Below are 15,846 nucleotides of genomic sequence, written 5' to 3' on the forward strand. Positions count from 1 at the left end.
TATGACTGGGGGAAAAACAGTCCTTCAAATAACCTGGTCCCAAGCCATGTAAGGCTTTAAAGGTGATAGTCAGCACCTTGAATTGGGCCCGGAACCAAATTAGCAGCCAGTGCAGTTCCTGCAAGAGAAGTGATACATGTGCAAATCTTGGCTTGCACAAAACCACCCCATTTTTTAATCGATTGAAACTTCTAGATACTTTTAAGGCCAACCCCATGTGGAGCACATTTGCATAGTCAAAACTGGAGGTGACTAGGGTGTGGGTAACAGTAAACAGTTTTCAAATATGAATTCAGTCATTCCAGAACTTGCTCCCAGTTACCTCTTATTTGGATTACTGTAACACTCTCTACATGGGACTGCCCTTAATGAGTATTTGGAATATTCAACTGGTCAAATTGAGACTGGTCAAATTGAGACACAAGTACGGTAGTTAATGGTGCCAGTTATGCAGCATGATTAAAATCACTACTATGGGAGTTGCATTGGCTGCTCTCGTGTTTCCAGATGCAATTCAAAGTGTTGGTTCTCACCATTAAAATGGTACATAGCTTGGGAGTGAGTATGTAAGGGAATGTCTTCTCCCAATAGTTTCTACCCATCCAACTCAATATAATAGGTTGATTGTAGGTCCCATCAGCCAAAAAATGTTGGCTGGTAGAGTCCAGGAGTTATATCTTCTTGGCAGTAGCTCATGCTCTTAAACATCCTTCCTTTGGAATTTAGGATGGCCCTGACTATGTTAGTCTTTTGAAAGGCTTTAAAGATCTGACTATGTGCCCGAATCTGGGTTCCCAAATGTGTTAGGACATGGGTGTTAAACTCGCTGTGTCATGTGATGTGTCGCGATGTATTGCGACTTTTTTCGCATTGCCAGAGCTGGGGTGGCGCAGCCTCCGCATGATGCAACTGGCCTGTGGGCTGGCACTATGACACCCTTGTGTTAGGGGTTTTATTATCTGGTTGCATTAGTAATTTTTATGTAGTTACCAAGATAATTTTCTGTTGCCTATACATGCAATTTGTAACCATTTTTTTATTTTATGCTTTTAATTATTGTGACATTACCTGCCTGCAGTAAATTAGATTGAGATGGGCAGCAACAGAAATTGAATGAATGAATAAATAATAAAATAAAAGTATCAGAAGCAGAAAATAAAGTTTCAGTAATGTTTTCTTAAAATTTGTGTGTGTGTGTGTGTATTCATCTTCACATCTCCTGTTTTCCATGAATAGAATATGAATTTCCATGAATAGTTTATTTTGACAAACTGTTCATAGACTTTTTTCTTTGATTCCTTTTTTTAAAACATCCAATAATTTTGGCATTTTTTAAAATTCTATAGCATAAAGCCATTTTACATCAATACAGCCTCAAGCAGAACTGGCTTCAGACCAGAGAACCTGTGAATGAAACAGAAGAAGGTAAGTATGAATAAAACACAAAAAGAAATAAATATTGTATTAAGAGCATCTGCTGTTTCGATGGTAAGGACCTGATTCCTATTCCAACTTTTCCCTCCTCCTTCTAGCACAATGTCCTTGTAGAGTCAAATGGATTCTGTTAAATTCCAGGGTTGTGACCTTGTTTCTCCACAACCTGGTGGGTGAAGGAGAAAAAGCAGACATGACCAGTATAATTGGAAACTGGTTTGGGTTGGATAATGATGAAAGAATGCCTTTACCTCAAATCTCCCCAATTGGATTTTGGATGGTGCACCAATCTTGACTACATAATGGGAGGAGCATGGGAATTCTTCAAGAATTTGTTCATTTCTGCTTTGACAACTATGGGGTTTTCCCAAGGCACACAACTTAACATTGAGAGCCACACACTTGATACAGTTTTAATCTTGGAACAATGATTTGTAAGTGGAGGACATTAATAACTGTGCTGTATCATAGTTTGTCTGGGAAGATAATCCTGTTAGATTGGTCTGTCTCAGGCAACTTATGGATTCACTTGGCTTCCAACAAGCCCTTGGAGAGTTTTCCAGTGCCTTATAGTTGTTTCCATATGGCCTCTGCTAGTTTGCTTGTATTTAAATGCAAAGTGTTGCCACTTTGCAGTTTCAGACCATCTAAATTCTTGCAATACTTCATTGGCTTCAAAGAAAGAATTAAGAATATAACAGTTAATACTGTTTTTGTCCAAGTACTTTTAAACATGTATTTGTCTAAATTGTCAAATTACAATTATCTCAAAATTATAAGTGTTATGCATGATCTGTGATCAAACTTAAACTTCCACTCTAAAATCTTCCAAATGTATCTTTCAGTCACGAAAGAAACAATATTTTAAAATTTCCAACATTCTGTTACGTCCATCAACAAATGTACAGTATTGGACTTGCTTCACTTAATTGAATAATGTGAGAATTTAAGAAATTTGTACCATACCCTGAAATTTAGGTTAACTGTCTTTACTATTATTAGTGTTATGGGTGTTATATTTACCTTTTATGCAACTCTATCATTCACCTCTATTGTATTTGTTTCCTGAGTCACATTGCTAATCTATGATTCATCTCTGTTGTTCCTGTGATGCATTTCCTGTTCCTGTTGTTTCTGTATTCCCTCTCTCTAAGAAAGATGGCTTTTGCACAGTGATTCCTTGTATTGTATTTACTGACTCGTCATGAAACATGGTGTCAGAAGTGGGACAATTGCTAACAAAGTCTTTGATTTTGCCTTGCATGTTAGGCCAATAAAGAGTATCACAAGCTTGTTGTAGCAGGCCTCACCCCCATTGTGGCTTGAGTATATGCGCAATAACATCTCTGCTCTCAGTGACTTTGGCACTATGACTCTTGGGCCCTTGTACAAGATACCATCTTGTATGCTGATCTCCTCTCTGAAGGACCAATATTCCCTCACAATTGCAGGAACTGCCTCCTTTTCATCTGGCCACCCACTCAGAACGATACTTTTATTACCTGTAAAGTTGCATCAGTGTCTATGTGTTGCTTGAGCTGACGTAGCCATTGATTTGTGACTGTGTCAATCAAGTCTGCTTGATTGACTTCAGCAAAGAAGGTTTGTTCCTGTTGCAACCAACAAACCGTATGATGCTTGTGCTCTCCTTCAGGTGTCATCTGATCTGATGTAGCCCTGCTCAGGGTATCACTGATATACATTTCACATCCTTGGCAGATTGTCAGTATAGATTGTCAGTATAGAACTATGCAGTAAAAGAGTGCCTGATACTAGGTGATCATTATTCAGACTTTTGGGAAATTGAACTTCTTCCTGACTTGTCTGCTGAAACTACCATTAAGAGATGCAAGGCTCAGTTTGCACATTATGGCCAACCAGATAAAGCGATCTTGGTTAATGGTCCTCAGTTTGCAAGCCTACAATTTAGGAAATTTGCCGCTGAGTGGGAGTTTGAGGATGTAACTTCCTCACTACATCATCCACAAGTTAATGGCAAAGCTGAATCAGCGGTGAAGATTGGTTAAAAATTTATGCAAGAAGGTGCAAAGTGATGGTAAAGAGTCATGGAAGGCCATTTTACATTGGGGAAATACTCCAACCAAGGGCATGGACAGTAGTCTGGCACAGAGATTGATATCAAGGAGACTGAAGATCTCCTTACCAATGACAAATAACTTGCTTGAGCCCTCTGTGAGGTGTCCCAGAAAAGTTACGGCTTAAGAAACAAGTATTCAAGGCAAAATATGACAAATCAGCCAGAGATTTGCCAGATTTGAATATTGGAGAATGAGTTTGTATGAAACCATTACCTGGAGATCGAAAATGGAAAATGGGTATCTGTTTACAACAGGTGGCACCACGCTCCTATCTAGTGGACATCTAGTGGAACTCTCTCTCATCACAATTGTGTGGATCTGCATGCAACTGAGAAGCCTGATCTGCAGCCGACAAGCCTGATTCATGTGGTATTACCGGGCCACACTTACCCACTGGCAATAGGAAATGCACAGTATTGATGCCAAAGACCAATGCTAATAACAGTCCTGAGCGAGCCAGCCAGTGGTGGGATTCAGCCAGTTCACACCAGTTTGGCAGAACCGGTAGCTAATTTTTTGTTGCCCAGATCCAGAATGGACTTCTGGAAGTGGCATCCACACAGAGAACTGGTTGTTCACATATTTGAATCCCACTACTAGAGCCAGCATACCTGACAGCAGTCAAACGCAGAATGTCCAAGTAAGTGGTGAGAATTGCCCAGCAACTTCAGTGAGATCAGAGAAAATCTTAGTACAAAGAGGGACAGACTTCACCCATAGTGGCAGATGTTCACAACCATCCGACAGACTCAACCTATAGGAAGTGTTACTGGTTCTCATCCAAAATTTCATAACGTTGTTAACATGAAAAAAGAAGATGTTATGGGTCTTACGTTCACCTTATATGCAGCTCTATCATTCATCTCTATTGTATTTGTTTCCTGTGTCACATTGCTACTGTCAAACCGTCCTTCGTCATCCTGTGGAAGCAGAGGCCAGGAACGCAGGTACAAGGTGACATGCAAGATTTATTTTGTGCGAAAAGAAATCATTACCCGGGAATTCGTTTTAATGGCTGGAATCCTGGGAGAGGTTGAACTGGAGAGGGCCAAGACCTGGTTGCGGTCCATACTGATAATGAACCTGGAGTCTCAGCCGGTCATTTTCGAGGATGTCAGGAGACAGGTCTTGGCCACGGGAGGGAGGAAACTGCCGCAGGAGCTCTGTGTCCTGATCGACAAAGTGAGTGCCGTTGACATCAGGCGGGTGGCGATGAAGATGTTGCTGAAGAGGCCGGCAATAGCTGCCCTGGGGGACCTGCAGGAGCTGCCCAGCTATGAGCACCTCCACCCCACCCTTGTCAGCAAGGACGGGTGCCTTCCCAGGGTGTACCGGCTGTTCCGTTAAGGTTGCAGCTTCTCCACCCAGAGCTTTGGTTGAGAAGACCCGTTGCTTGCCAAGTGCTTCTTATCTGCCAAGAGGGCAGCTTGCCACGCACACTGGATATCGGAGGAAGGTGGTTGCCAGAGCCATTTCCATGTCTGTTCAAATTCTGTTCAGCTTTAAAATAACTTATTTTGTGAGACTCAAACTAAATGAGAAGATGGAGGCCGGACGGTTGAAGAGAGTTGCTCAAATTACTATTTTGGTATTTCAAATTCCTGTCCTTGTTGATTTGTCTTGAATTAAGGGACAGAAAGTCAGCACTGGGAGTGGTTTACTCCCAGTGCTTTACATAGGGATTCCCCGCCCTACAACCCCGCCCCAAGCAGCAAGCCAGCATCCAGCTTGTAAACGTAAAAGCCCCCAGTTCCTTTTCCGGCCTTTCCCCTGCAAGTCCTTGCATTGCCGTTGCTCTTGCAGCCGTTCCAGCCGTGCCTTTGTTAAGTGCTTTCTTCAGGCTACAGGGCTGAACTTCCTGGCTGCTAGCGTCCTCCCCTGGCCCTCTGCTGCATTCAGTGGTGTCCGGTGCCGTCTCTGATGCCCAGATGCTCATCCTAGCTGTTGGCTTCCTCCCCCAACTTCCTGCAGCTGTCTGGTGGCATCTCCAGCACTGCTCTGTTGTGTCCAGCAACTGGCTTCCCTCCCAGCTGCTGGCAATGCTCCGTGGGAGGGAGGCGGCATCCCTGACGCTCAGCCGGCTGTCCGAAGGTCAGCCGACATGCCAGGGTTGGTTGTTTATGGCAACAGCACTCCGCCGAGGGTAGATGCCACTCCTGGCGCCCAGCTAACTGTCCGACCACCAGCTGATGCGCCAGGGATGGTGGCGTGTGGCAGCAGCCTTCCACAGAGGAGAGGGGGCACTCCCGAACCCCAGCTGATCATCCAACGATCAGCTGGGGTGCTGGAGACAGATGGCGTCCACCAGCTCGGCTGGCTGCTTCTGTCCACCCCCCCCCCATCGGTGAGTGTCAAGCCCGCAGGGTTTGACAGCTACTCTATGATTCATCTCTATTGTTCCTGTGATGCATTTCCTATTCCTGTTGTAGTCCCTCTCTCTAAGAAAGATGGCTTTTGCACAGTGATGCCTTGTATTTTGTTTACTGACTCCACGTGAAACAATTAGTAAGGCTCAACATTCTCCTGCATATAATAATTTACCTGTTGCTATCTTTAAAATCAATAGGCCAGTAGTTTCAAATCTAAATTAAATATAAGAGAGGTTAAAAGATGTCTTTGACAAGGTTCACAAAATATGGATGAAGTAATAACTCCTTTTATAATGCAGTCATTTGAAAAAAAAGGTACACTCTTTTTGAATATTATGCTTTTACATATCAGGACATAATAAAAATCATTTGAGTCACAGCAATTCTTAAAAGTGGGTAAATACAACCTTAAGTGAACAACACACAATGACATATAACATGATGACATATTACACTAGATCAATGTTTCCCAAACTTGACAATTTTAAGGCATGAGGACTTCAACTCCCAGAATTCCACAGCCAGCAACGCTGGCTGTGGAATTCTGGGAGTTGAAGTCCACATGCCTTAAAATTGTCAAGTTTGGGAAACACTGCACTAGATCATAATTTATTTTATAGAAATTACAGCTACTCTGATCTTTAAGCGGATTCATTTTTCCAAATCCAAATCCTATAGTAACTGTAATTTCTTTTATCAAAGAATGACTTTGATAATGACAAAGCCATCTAAAACAATGCAATCATTAAAGTTTTTTCACTTTTCAATAAGAATTTCTTTTATTGATGAAAATGATTTTTCCTCTCTCTTCACAGTTTTTTGCCGTGTGTATATAACAGAACATTCTTACATCAGTGTAAAAACTAAATTATCCACTTCAGTTCAAGAGATGTTGAAAATTGTAGCAGAGAAGCTCCAACATTCTCAGGAAGATCTGGCTCTAGTGGCTCTTTCATTCTCTGACGGTAAATGATCCACAGCTATTAATATTTTAATAGTATTTTTGGTTTCTTATCTGAAAATTATTTTCTAGTGCAGATGTAGGTCTCCTCCTGTGGGTCCATGGCTTGATGACCAAAGTTACAATAAAGAACTTTTAAGCAGAAAGTAGTTTCCATGACAACTACTAATACTTTAGTTCTGCTGTATAATACATTCCACTTCATTTCTACATTGAAAAGGATTTTATTTCTTCAGAAACATGTTGTAAGTTTTGCAATTAGAGATAGACAGGCAGATCATAATTTAAAACTACCTATATAACAAAAATGCACTCTGCAAAATGGATTCCTACCTTGAAGCAATCAAATGGTATTTAGATATGAAGGCAAATTGTGGGGAAATATTACTTTCAGAAAATGAATGTTTTCTAAAATAAAGATAGTCCTTGACTTACGACCACAATTGAACCCAAAATTTCTGTTTCTAAGTAAGAAATTTGGTTTTGCCTCATTTTGCAACCTTTCTTGTCACAGTTGAATCACTGCAGTTCTTAAGTTAGTAACATGGTTATTAAGTGAATTTGGCTTCCCCATTGACTTGGCTTGTTGTAAGGTTGCAAAAGGTGATCACATGACCCGGGACACTGCAACTGTCATAAACATGTGACCATGGGGATGCTACAACGATCATAAGTGTGAAAAATGGTCATAAGTCACTTTTTCAGTGCTCTTGAAACTTTGAACAGACCATTAAATGAACTGTTGTAAGTCGAGGACTATCTTGACTTTTTTTTTAAAAAGTAAATCCTTAATTCAGAGTTTGGATATCAGTGTGTAAAAATAAATGATATGTTCCATTAAAAAAAAAGTCAAGTTGTTTGCTTGTTGAAATAAATTATACTGCTTAGAGATGCCCAGTCTTGATTTATTGATCATCTTGGTCCCAATGTTATGGGTTCAAAAAAGGCGATAGCTGAAAATGTGATATGGTTAATCAAAATACTGCTGGTGCAATTTATTATATGAACTATTTTTATTACCCTGCAAACATTGTAAATTCTTTTCTTTCTGCTAAGAAACATTCTTTATAACTATCCAAGGTATTTGTATTTTCCAACTCCAAGTCCAGCAGTCTTGGGTAGTACAAAAATTACATTCTGTTCTTAAGTCAGCATTTGACTTTACCAACCTAGGGAATTGTTAAATAAAAAGTTGAGAATAAAATTTCAGTCCTGTGCAGCCCTATGAAGATACTAGATTTTAGTTTAAAAATATGTTTTAATTTGTTACTATGATTCTTTTCCCTACTCTTAAAGAAAAACATGAATTGCAACCAAATGATGTAGCAATCTCCAAATCTCTTGAGTTATCTGCTCGTATGTTTGTATTTCAAAAGGATCTGACAGATACTTTGGTAAGTTTTTGTGGTTCTTGTTTTTAGGTGGCTTGAAGTTTTAAACTGTATTAACTGTATTACTCTGCTATAAACTCAACATGAAAAGAGGCTAGGGAAATCATTAACTAGGCCCATGGTGGCAAACCTATGGCATGTGTGCCACAGGTGGCACGCAGAGCCCTCTCTGTGGGCATGTGTGTTGTTGCCCCAGTCCTAGGCCTTCGGCTGGGTTTTATAAAACCTTTTCACTTTAGGTCTCCACCGCCATGTGCAACAAAAAAAAAAAGTTCAATCAATTTCAACTTCTTGCGGGAAAAAAAAAATCTTGCAAAGTTGGAATTGATTGATTGAACTTTTTAGTCCCACCAAGTCTACTGTTACCACCGCAGCCACACCCACCCAATGTGCCATGCCCACCCAATTGGCCACCCAACGATACATACTGTAAGTGGGTTTTGAGTTGCAATTTGGGCACTCGGTCTCTAAAAGGTTCGCCATCACTGAACTAGGCCATTTCTCCCTACCCTATGACTACTCCAGGTATATGGACTTCTTGCTGGCATTAGGAGAGCCGCAAGCCTCTTGCTGGCATTAGGAGAGCCACGAGCCGCATGCCAGCCCTAACAGCCTCATTTGTGGAGCGTGCATGCTCACGGACCTGTTCACGCGCATGTGCACGCAGCAACATTTGCGTGGATGCACATGCGTGCATAAAGGTTCCTGTCCCGCCCTTTCCCACTGAGCAGCCAACCCAGAAAGGGTTGGTGACCCCTGCTTGAAACACCCAAGTAGCCTTAGGGGCCCACAGTGAATCATTGTTAGGAATCTCTAGTTAAGGAAGAAAAGGAGTTCTGTCAGGTTTTGGATGGGAAGTATGAAGGTGCTGACCTCAGGCACAGCTAAAAGTTATTTAGTTATACTTAGAATTGCAATAGGGTTCTTTTGTATATTATTTTTTTAATCTCCGTATTGAGTGTATGTAGTTTTAGTAACTTCAGTAGTTGATTTTGTTTCAGTCCTGACTCCTGGAATTAACTAGTTGCCCTCTATCATTTGCCTCTGCTTCGTTGAGCTGTTGATTTTGCCAAAATTCTTTCAGTTGTTGTTTTTTTCCTATTGTATATAGCCAGGCCCAGATAGAGGAGGATTTCCCAAAAAATCTGTGTAGAAACTGATATATGTAAAGGAGTGGGACTAACGTGGAAACAAGAAGACCTCCTTTACTAATCACTGTTCATCTACAGAGATGAACACAACCAAAACATTCCAAAGGAAGGACTGAGGGTGTCTTTCTCCTTTATTATATCATTTTTAGGAAAATACTTGCACAAATTCAGACTCTCTATTTTCCTGAAGTTTTTACAATCAAGAAAATCTGTTATAAAATAAGGAAAATTATGAAGGCATAAGACATGAATTTATTAAATCTTTATTAATATTAAACAATAGTCTGTATATAGAAATGTTTGTTCTAAGTCCTATGATACAGTGATATATGATAATTCAAATTAACTGGTTGCCTTCTATCATTCCTGCATTCTACATTGCAAAAATTGTTATTGTAACTACATTGAAGGAAATATTAATGGCGATTCTGAATCATCCTTGGCTTTTTTTTTATAACAAATTTTATTGGTTTTTTTACTTTTACAACAGAATACTCAAGACACACCATGGTGGTTAGGTGATCAATCATCCAGAAACAAAATCATATAATATCTTGAGTAAATACATTAAATGTTCCCTCTCTATTTTCCTCAAATAATATAACCTATTTAACATAATCTATTTCTACATTACATATCTATAAATCCTGTTTTTGAACTTTATTAATTTACAGTTACCATAGTCCAATTTGATCTTAGATAAACTCTATACAGTCAGTAAAAACAAGACCAGGAGCTGACTGTGGTTCAGATCATGAGCTTCTCGTTGCAAAATTTAGGCTTAAATTGAAAAAAGTAGGGAAAAGCACTAGGCCACTCAGGTATGAACTAAATCATATTCCTGATGAATATACAGTAGAGGTGACAAATAGATTTAAGGAACTGGATCTGATAGACAGAGTGCCTGAAGAACTATGGATGGAAGTTCGCAACATTGTACAAGAGGTAGCAACTAAAACCATCCCAAAGAAAAAGAAATGCAAAAAAGCAAAATGGCTGTCTGAGGAAGCTTTGCAAATAGCTGAGGAAAGAAGGGAAGCGAAAGGCAAAGGAGAAAGATACACCCAGTTGAATGCAGAATTCCAGAGAGTAGCTAGAAGAGATAAGAATGCCTTCTTAAATGAACAGTGCAAAGAAATAGAAGAAAACAACATAATAGGGATGACCAGAGATCTCTTCAAGAAAATTGGAGATATGAAGGGAACGTTTCATGCAAAGATGGGCATGATAAAGGACCAAAATGGCAGGGACCTAACAGACGCAGAAGAGATTAAGAAGAGATGGCAAAACCACACAGAAGAACTATACAAGAATGAGCTTAATGCCCCAGATAACCACAATGAGATGGTCACTGACCTCGAACCAGACATCCTAGAATGTGAAGTGAAATGGGCCTTAGAAAATCTGAGCAACAACAAAGCTAGTGGAGGTGACAGTATTCCAGCTGAGCTATTCAAAATCTTAAAAGACGATGCAGTAAACATGCTACACAAATTTGCCAGCAAATTTGGAAAACTCAACAGTGGCCACAGGATTGGAAAAGGTCAGTTTACATTCCAATTCCAAAGAAAGGCAATGTCAAAGAATGTTCAAACTATCGCACCATTGCACTCATTTCACATGCTAGTAAAGTTATGCTTAAAATCCTACAAGCTAGACTCCAGCAGTATGTGGATCGAGAACTACCAGAAGTACAGGCAGGATTTCGAAGAGGCAGAGGAACTAGAGATCAAATTGCCAACATACGCTGGATCATGGAGAAAGCTAGGGAGTTCCAGAAAAACATCTACTTCTGCTTCATTGACTATGCAAAAGCCTTTGATTGTGTGGATCACAACAAATTGTGGCAAGTTCTTAAAGAGATGGGAGTACCAGACCATCTCATTTGTCTCTTGAGAAACCTATATGCGGGTCAAGAAGCAACAGTGAGAACTGGACACGGAACCACTGATTGGTTCAAAATTGGAAAAGGAGTCCGGCAAGGCTGTATACTGTCGCCCTGCCTATTTAACTTATATGCAGAGCACATCATGAGAAAGGCAGGGCTAGATGAATCAAAAGTTGGAATTAAGATTGCCGGGAGAAATATCAACAACCTAAGATATGCAGATGATACCACTCTAATGGCAGAAAGTGAAGAGGAACTAAAGAGCCTCTTGATGCGGGTGAAGAAGGAGAGTGCAAAAGTTGGCTTGAAACTCAACATTAAGAAAACCAAAATCATGGCATCCGGCCCTCTCAATTCCTGGCAAATAGATGGGGAAGAAATGGAGGTAGTGACAGATTTTATTTTCTGGGCTCCAAGATCACCTCAGATGGGGACTGCAGCCAAGAAATTAAAAGACGCTTGCTCCTGGGGAGGAAAGCTACGGCAAATCTAGACAGCATACTAAAAAGCAGAGACATCACCCTGCCAACAAAAGTGCGTATAGTCCAGGCCATGGTTTTCCCAGTTGCAATGTATGGCTGTGAAAGTTGGACCATAAGAAAGGCTGAGCGCAAAAGAATTGAGACCTTTAAACTATGGTGCTGGAGAAGACTCCTGCGAGTTCCTTGGACTGCAAGGCATTCAAACTGGTCAGTCCTAGAAGAGATTAACCCCGACTGCTCTTTAGAAGGCCAGATCCTGAAGTTGAAACTCAAATACTTTGGCCACCTAATGAGAAGGAAGGACTCACACTGGAGAAGGGCCTAATGCTGGGAAAGATTGAGGGCAATAGAAGAATGGGACGACAGAGAATGAGATGGCTGGATGGAGTCACTGAAGCAGTAGGTATGAACTTAAATGGACTCCAGAAGATGGTAGAGGACAGGAAGACCTGGAGGAACATTGTCCATGGGGTCGCGATGGGTTGGACACGACTTCGCAATTAACAACAACAACAAACGTATTATCACTTCGGGTATCCCTTCTAAAATACTAATCCAGATATATTCTAATTCTTAATCTCATAAATCATTAATTTTATCACAAATCTCTTATTTCTTCAGATAACATTTAAATCTCATTCAAATAGTTAGCATGTCTAAAAAAAAAGAACACACCTATTATTACACAAAGCATCGTCTTACTAGCTTAACATGCTCAATTAGTTGTTAAATCAATCCAAATCTCTAAAAACTTCTTTCATATTCTTATTCTCATTCCATTACAAATTTTTTTCATCCAAATAAACATATTATTCCAAAAAATACATTGTTACTCTGTTTAACATATATATTCTAATAAACACACATTTTCAACTCTAAATCTTAGTTCTTAAATCAATCCATATTTCTCAAAACTTTTTTAAACCATTACATATAATTTTAAATTTTTCTTTTTAGTCTTATTCTGGCTTTCTTTTTATGCCAAGCAGGTTTCCATAATAAAGGCTTCTGTTTCAGCAAATAGATCTCCCATTATTGCTGGTAATATCATTTGGGTCAGTAATAGACTTCCCATCCTCTGTTTTTGATGCCTGGCTCTTGTCTGCTTTATAAAACACTCAATCATGTCCAATTTTATAATTAGTAGTTGATTATCAAAGTTGTCGTAATTCTCCAACAGTTGTAATTTCAAGTCAATTTCTGTTAATTTTGCAATTGTAGATAGTTTAGTTACAGTCATTTTTTGGTCATCCAAAGTCTCCATAGATTGTATGTAAATTAATTCCTCTTCTATTATTTTTTGATCTGAAGAATGATCAAATAGAGTCTGAAGATCAGTTTGTAAGTTCACAGTATAATTTCTGTTTATTATTTCTGTAGTACTCTTTCTTATTTGGGAACATATTTCTTCGGTAGCTTCATAAATTTTATCCAGTATGAGTTTATAATTTAGTTGTAAATAAGAGTTCTCCATTTCAGTAGTAACTAAATCCAATCCTGTTATCTTTTAGTGGGGGCTGTATTCCAAAACATTTAGTCAGTATCCACCCCCACCAATAACAGCTGTTGGAGCAAGAGAAGAACAAGAGACAATTGCAGTTTTAAATTTCTCCACAAGGTGTCCTCAGTAAACTATGAAAGTCTCTTCCAGACACCAAAAATGAGGTTAGCAAAGTCAATGAGCTGTGAACCCAAAAATAAAGTTTTATCCCTTTAAAAAAATAAGTCCAGGACATAGAAAAACAATATTCTCCAGCTTAGAAGATACAATAATAAAGTTTTATAATAAAGATTTTTCCAGGGCCCCTAAGTAACCAAAAATAAAAATAGTCAATAAGAAGTTTTTTTCCTTTGTTATGGAAAGCTCTTTTCCCCAGATAAACAGAGGCAGCTCTTTCAAAGCAGGGAAGTAATTCCAAAAGGATTTTAACAGGAGAGTAGTTAGGCAAAGAGAGAGAGGGAAAAGTCTCACCGGGATCATCCACGATGGTTTCTTAACGCTTAGATGTTCTTTTGACTTTCGGCTGGAGCAGCTAAATGACCGGCCATGTTACTGGCCAATCTTGTCTCCGTCGGCCCTGAGGAGCTGCCTCGGACTGCGGAAGGAGCTGCCTTCTCATCATGAGTCCTCCTCATCGGTAGTCACCCCTCCAGGGTAACTTTTTGACCCGATTAAGGGTCTACCGGCAGAGGAAAAGCAGATAACAAAGAGAGAAGTGTCTTCGTGTATCTGCACCCACTGCAACCCAAAACCGGAAGTCAATCATCCTTGGCTTTTGATGTTGGTACATATTTACTGTGAAATTCATTCAGTTGAATTTAGTGGGATATATTTCTGATGTAGAACCAAGTCACATGATTAATTATACAGTAATAAAAAAACTATTAGAGTACTATTAGTACAGCATGCTTATTTAGGTTTTAGAAAAACAACTTAAAATTTACTTGTAATAACTTGTCATTGGTATGACAGATTTGAGATGTTAGCTTCAATATGGTCCTTGTGTATCCTATTGATTATTATTTTTATGTTTATATAATTGCAAATATAGAATGTGCAAAATGATTTCCAGAGTTTGGAGCAGGAACCTAGTAGGATAGACTGTAGGCTTACCTTTTCAGAGGTTTTATCAGTGTGAGGAATAAATATTCAACTCCAAGGGTATTGGAAAACAAAACAAGTTTTATTAAAGCTTTTGCAAAAGCTGATGGATCTCTTGGTAATTGCAAATCCCAGAGTCTGCAGTTGAATCAATTTTTGCATAGTTTTTATACCCTGTCCCTTAGAATTACGCCACATCTTTCCTAACCAGACCAGTGGATAACCAGGTTGAGTCACATGATTTCTGACCACCTAGTATCCAGACTCTCCAATTATTAGATCAAAAGCTCCCTTTGTTCCTCTCTTATCTCCCCTCCTTTTTCTGTGGCATGATTTGTAACATCCTACTAACTAAGGGTGTAGCTTATCTACAAGGTAAACTGCTATCCAAACTGGATAGTTGCAATTATAAAGGATTTATGTTTTCCCTTGTTTATCTATAAGAATGCCTGCTTTTCATCTAGAAGCTATGTGTGTAACAGAATTCATGCTTCAGTTAAAAATGGCTACACTTTGGTTCATAGTTATACTTTAAAATACTAACTCTAGGCAGTTTTTATAAAGAATAAACTTTATATAAATTGAATAATATGTTATTCATAAGCTATATGCTGTTCTTCAATAGTGTGCACTATTCTATAAGTATGCTTTGAGTCAGTGTATATAGTTCCTCTCTATTCCTCCAACCTACTACATCTCCTTTCCTAAAAGTACCTTAGCTAAGTGCCTCTATACGCCTATTCCTTTAACAAAAATGAAAAATTATAACATGTACATTTCTTGTGTACCTCACACCAGCATATAAGGAACAAAAAGGAAAAGACCAGTGTATAGTGGAGTTCAATATGTGGCTAAAAGAGTGGTGTAAAGGGGAAGGCTTGTTATATTAGTCATGATGTCTGCAGCTGCTCTAGTGAAAAACTGTTCAAAAGAGAGGGTCTGCAGCCATCAAAGAAAGGGACTGAGGTACTTGGCATTAAATTCACAGACTTTCTGGAGAAATATTTAAACTAAACAACAGGGACAGTGAGTTAATTGATATAGAACACTTCTGCCCCCAGCAGTCTAACACTAATAGAGTTATTAGTGCATGTAGCAGTTAAATATGAGCCAGAAATGTGCTGAAGCTGCCAAAAAAGCCAACACAGATCGGCCAACACATTACCAGAGGGATAGAATCAAGATCATGTGAAGTGTTAATATCACTTTGTAATGCCTTGGTAAGGCCACACTTGGAATACTGCATCCAGTTTTGGTCGCCACAATGTAAAAAAGATGTTGATCAGTGGAACAACTTGCCTCCAGAAGTTGTGCCTCCACTTCCAAGAGTGGAAGTTTTTAAGAAGAGATTAGACAACCATTTGTCTGAAATGGCGTAAGTGTTTCTCAACCTTCACAGTTTTAAGGCATGTGGACTTCAACTCCCAGAATTCCACAGCCAGCAATGCTGGCTGTGGAATTCTGGGAGT

General features: G+C 39.4%; 1 protein-coding gene across 4 annotated transcripts in view; it reads left to right on the plus strand.

The window, feature by feature from the left end:
* RAPGEF5 (Rap guanine nucleotide exchange factor 5) overlaps positions 1-15,846 on the plus strand; it is a 136,089-nt gene that overhangs the window by 99,580 nt on the left and 20,663 nt on the right. For all 4 annotated transcript variants that reach the window (XR_005556506.1, XM_039342130.1, XM_039342131.1 and 1 more), the window contains 3 exons: positions 1,347-1,425; positions 6,718-6,867; positions 8,160-8,257. Coding sequence is in view for 3 of the 4 variants with exons in the window: in XM_039342130.1 (XP_039198064.1) it covers positions 1,347-1,425; positions 6,718-6,867; positions 8,160-8,257 (327 nt within the window). In the remaining variant the exon portion in view is untranslated. The remainder of the gene's footprint in view (positions 1-1,346; positions 1,426-6,717; positions 6,868-8,159; positions 8,258-15,846) is intronic.

Source organism: Crotalus tigris, unplaced genomic scaffold, assembly GCF_016545835.1.
Source record: "Crotalus tigris isolate CLP2741 ecotype Arizona unplaced genomic scaffold, ASM1654583v1 scf7180000017774.6281472, whole genome shotgun sequence".
NCBI lineage: Eukaryota > Metazoa > Chordata > Lepidosauria > Squamata > Viperidae > Crotalus > Crotalus tigris.